Below are 4,259 nucleotides of genomic sequence, written 5' to 3'. Positions count from 1 at the left end.
ATGAGTATTTGAGTTTCAATTTTTTCATCAATCCCGAATAGTTTGTTAAACTTTCTGCAATTGGAATATTCTAAGGAAAAACTTCTTACCAATATTCTTAAATTATAAACTTCCTTGCTTGTTGATAAATATAAGGGGATGACTTGTTAGATTTGTTGCTTATGCACATCAATAGAAATAAATAAAAAAAAAAAGGCAAATGTTTGGGTTTGGTAGCAGAAAAGGGAAGGAAAAAAAAAAAAGAAAAAAAAGCAACCATGGAAATGCTATTGGGAAGAGGGGGTGGGGCAAGGATGCCTCTTTTTTTTCAAAAAAAAAAAAAAAAAATCAATTACAGGTGTTATCTTATAAAATGAATGAGTATAAAGATAATTTAACATTTTGAATTGGGTTTGAGAGGGTAGTTTTGGTAATAAATTTGGGTTTACAAAGAGATTAATTCTTTAATAAAAAAAATATAGATGAAAAGAGTAAATTGGAGGTAGAAAGAAGTTGTATGGGTTGAAATAAAATTTTCCTAATAATATTACTAGTCAAAGAAATAAAAAAAAATTATTTTTAAACAACCAAATATTCCTCCACTCTGGTTGTAAGAGGAAGACCAAAAGTTTCCGATCGCCAAATTACACGCAATCAGCTGCAAATGGCTTCCCACCTATTGAGGCGCGCCTCCAGCCACTTCCTCTCCGGCGCCGTCAACCCTGCCCATAGCTTGCTGTCGTCATCGTCCCCGTTGTCTCAGGCAGCTAGGGTTTTCTCCTCCGCTTCCACTCCGATCCGAGCTACCCTCTTCCCCGGCGACGGTATCGGCCCCGAGATTGCCGAGTCCGTCAAACAGGTCAATCTCCGATCTCCATCGCTTCCTTCTTATCAATGTTTCGTTTACGCTCCGTTTCTTTTCCGTCAAGATTGTATGTATATGTATGTGTTACACAGATGCATCCACTTTAAATTTAGGGTTTTGAAATCTAGTGAATTTTGTATCTTTCATGGAATGTTAGACTGCGATTAAGATAATATTATTGTTTTTTGCTGATCGAGTATGTATGTATTTGTCGTTTATTCGAAACCGTTTATGGTTGGATGATATGATCTGTTGTGAAGATTTTCAACCCAATTGTCTTTGTTTGTTGATGTGGTTATCCATTTTTGTATATGCGAATTCGGGAGCTAGCTACTCATCGTAAAGATGTGATTACATCAAAGATTGATAATTTAAATGCGACAGGTCGATAGCAGTGTGTTATTAGTACAATGTCCTAGGTGAATAACCATCGGTGTGCAATGGAATTTGTTTGTATTTTACTTTGTTATGGTTTGAAGGGTTGATGCAGGTTTGCAATTTGCACTGGTGCAGGTGTTCAGAGAAGCTGACGTGCCAATTGAATGGGAAGAACATTATGTTGGCACCGAAATAGATCCGAGAACGCAGAGTTTCCTAACATGGGAAAGTTTAGAGTCAGTGCGGAAAAATGGGGTAGGCTTGAAAGGGCCAATGGCCACACCAATTGGGAAAGGTCATCGTTCCTTGAACCTTACTCTGAGGAAAGAACTTAATTTGTATGCAAATGTCAGGCCTTGTTACAGCCTTCCTGGCTACAAAACTCGATATGACAATGTTGATCTTGTCACTATTCGTGAAAATACAGAGGGAGAGTATAGTGGACTTGAGCATCAAGTAAGTGTTTAAAGAACAAGCGGATGAATATAGTCAAATATTCTACAAAAGTTTGATTTAGTTCTTTGATTTGGTGATAGGTGGTGAGAGGTGTTGTTGAGAGCCTTAAGATCATCACCCGTCAGGCAAGCTTGAGGGTTGCTGAGTATGCTTTTCATTATGCTAAGGCCCATGGAAGAGAGAGAGTCTCTGCAATTCACAAAGCAAACATTATGCAGAAAACTGATGGTCTTTTTCTTAAGGTCTGCCAATTGTTCATGCAAAAATTTTATTCTTCTCGATTGTTTTTCTAAGTATGCTCATATCAAAACTGGTTTGGTCTTTGTTTCAGTGTTGTCGTGAGGTTGCAGAGAAGTACCCTGAAATCAAATATGAGGAAGTTGTCATTGATAATTGCTGTATGATGGTATGAATAAATTTCTTGATAAAACTTTTACGGAAAGACTATTTGTGTGCATGTAAAACTTGGTACTTTGTGTCAAATGATGCAACAGTCTTTGATCTAAGGGAGCATTTATGATATGCCTCGCAGACTTTTAACAACAATACATTGAGAAATTTTGAAAAATACACATTAAACATGTAGTTTTGGATTTTTCTTTAAAAAAACAAAAGAACAGAACTAAGGCAACACCACACTAACTAATGATAAAACTAAGGCAACACTAACTGAAGGATTTATTTTATGCAGCTTGTGAAGAATCCAGCACTTTTTGATGTGTTAGTGATGCCTAACCTTTATGGTGATATTATAAGTGATCTTTGTGCTGGGTTGATAGGCGGTTTGGGCCTAACGCCAAGGTATGGTGTATATATGCATTTTTTATCACTCACTGTAATAAGAATAAATTATCATCTAACGTTGGTTGCCTTTCATATGCAGCTGCAATATTGGAGAGGGAGGCATCGCCCTTGCTGAAGCTGTACATGGTTCAGCACCTGATATTGCTGGAAAGGTGAACATTCTTGAACCTTTTGATGTTCAATCTGCTATGTATATAATTTCATTCTCCGCGGGCAAGGAAAGTGCTTATGTGAGGCCAAAGTCTCTTTCTAAGTTTTCTTTAGGGAGAGGCTCATCTCATCTGTCCTATCCCGTAATTGTATATAGTAACTGTAGGTGTAGACCTCCTAAAGAGGATTAACATAGAAACCTGCTTGGTATGGCTCTCGAATGGGAGGAATTGACTATGTTTTCCTTGTCCCAAAAGTTGTATGAAATTGAAGGCTTTTCACCTGTTTCCTTCCGCTTGAGATTCTGTATAGATTTGTTTTTTACACTACCCAGATTCTGAAATTTGTTGCTCATAGTTATATTGCGATGCGCCAGCCGGTAACTTGATAATAAAAGTCATTCTAGTATTCAAATCATTGATTACATTTTACTGTGACTTGTTTCGTTTTTTAATTTGTTCATTACTTAGGAAGCTCTCCCGTAGAAATATCTTTTACGAATATATTTCCGCCCAATTCATTCTTTGGTTGAAATTTTGTAGAATTTGGCAAATCCGACCGCCCTGCTTTTAAGTGCTGTTACAATGCTACGCCATTTGGAGCTCCATGATAAAGCAGATCGGATCCAAAATGCAATCCTCAGCACAATTGCAGAGGGGAAGTTCCGAACCGCTGACCTTGGTGGCTCTTCATCAACTTCTGACTTTACGCAGGCAATCGTCGATCATCTTTGAAAGGATGGGCTAAGTAGGATTTGTAGTCAACAGATTGTTGCGACTCCTTTCGGAGAGACCTTCTGAAACCTTTTTATTTATTCAGTTGTTTTTGAAGAGGAATAATATCACTTCGCTTCGATGATCCAGAAGAGATTTGGTCAGTCGAGGAGAGATATGAAGGGCAAAAGTGGAGAAATTAACATAATCTGGTATCCACATATTCATCTTCGTATACATAAGTTTTGAAATAAACTTATTATGTTCAAGGGGCTTTCTCCCATACTATTGGTATTCGTTTATTCTGTCAATAATTCAAGAAATAATTAGAAAATGATATGTCTGTTGTAAAGGTGACTGGATGGCTGGCCACTAATCATTACGTTGCTCGTGATTTGCTTCTATAAAAGCAAGTATTATGGAACACAACACACCTAAGGATGAAAGAAGTTCACGGAAGAGGAAGAGAGAAAAGAGAGGAAGAGAAGAGGGGATAACAGAGAGAGTTGTTTTGTACTTTTATTATTCTAAATTATAATGGAAGCATCAATGTTGCTTCGAGGACATACTCCAGTCATACTAACTGTAGTGGAACCTCGTAAATTTTGTGTTTTATTTCTTTTATTCCACTGCACACAACTTTGATTTTACAACATGTTATCAATATGAGAAGCTCTCATGTTTGTGGAAAATACAACGCCACAAATCCTGTTTACGTCTGTCGTCTGGAATCTCACAGATAAGAAAATCTTTTCATTTCATCTTAGAATCTTTGTACTACTGATTTTCTTGAAGCAAATATATATATGTTGTTGTATGACTGTATATCATCCTTTGCCGAAGCAAAAGAGTACAGACTCAAAATTCGTAGAGAATCTGACAACCATGTAAACAGCCTCGGAACTTCAACTTGC

General features: G+C 37.2%; 1 protein-coding gene across 1 annotated transcript; it reads left to right on the top strand.

The window, feature by feature from the left end:
- Positions 1–616: 616 nt before the first annotated feature.
- On the top strand, positions 617–3,682 carry LOC125472251 (isocitrate dehydrogenase [NAD] catalytic subunit 5, mitochondrial-like). Its single transcript, XM_048573460.1, has 7 exons — positions 617–838; positions 1,358–1,678; positions 1,759–1,920; positions 2,010–2,084; positions 2,370–2,479; positions 2,562–2,634; positions 3,175–3,682. The coding sequence occupies exons 1-7, from the start codon at positions 644–646 to the stop codon at positions 3,364–3,366; spliced, it is 1,128 nt and encodes a 375-aa protein (XP_048429417.1). The 5' UTR covers positions 617–643; the 3' UTR covers positions 3,367–3,682.
- Positions 3,683–4,259: the final 577 nt, after the last annotated feature.

Source organism: the organism of the source record quoted next, unplaced genomic scaffold (assembly GCF_019419815.1).
Source record: "Pyrus x bretschneideri cultivar Hongxiangsu unplaced genomic scaffold, Pyrus_bretschneideri_v1 Contig68, whole genome shotgun sequence".
Taxonomy (NCBI): domain Eukaryota; kingdom Viridiplantae; phylum Streptophyta; class Magnoliopsida; order Rosales; family Rosaceae; genus Pyrus; species Pyrus x bretschneideri.
Note: the sequence above shows the minus strand (reverse complement) of the source record. Positions and strands in the feature narration are given on the sequence as shown.

Coding starts and splice junctions, on each gene's coding strand:
- LOC125472251 (XM_048573460.1), top strand. CDS start 644: ATGGCTTCCCACCTATTGAGGCGCGCCTCCAGCCACTTCCTCTCCGGC. Junction 1,921..2,009: donor CTGATGGTCTTTTTCTTAAG/GTCTGCCAATTG, acceptor TCTTTGTTTCAG/TGTTGTCGTGAGGTTGCAGA. Junction 2,480..2,561: donor GGTTTGGGCCTAACGCCAAG/GTATGGTGTATA, acceptor TTTCATATGCAG/CTGCAATATTGGAGAGGGAG.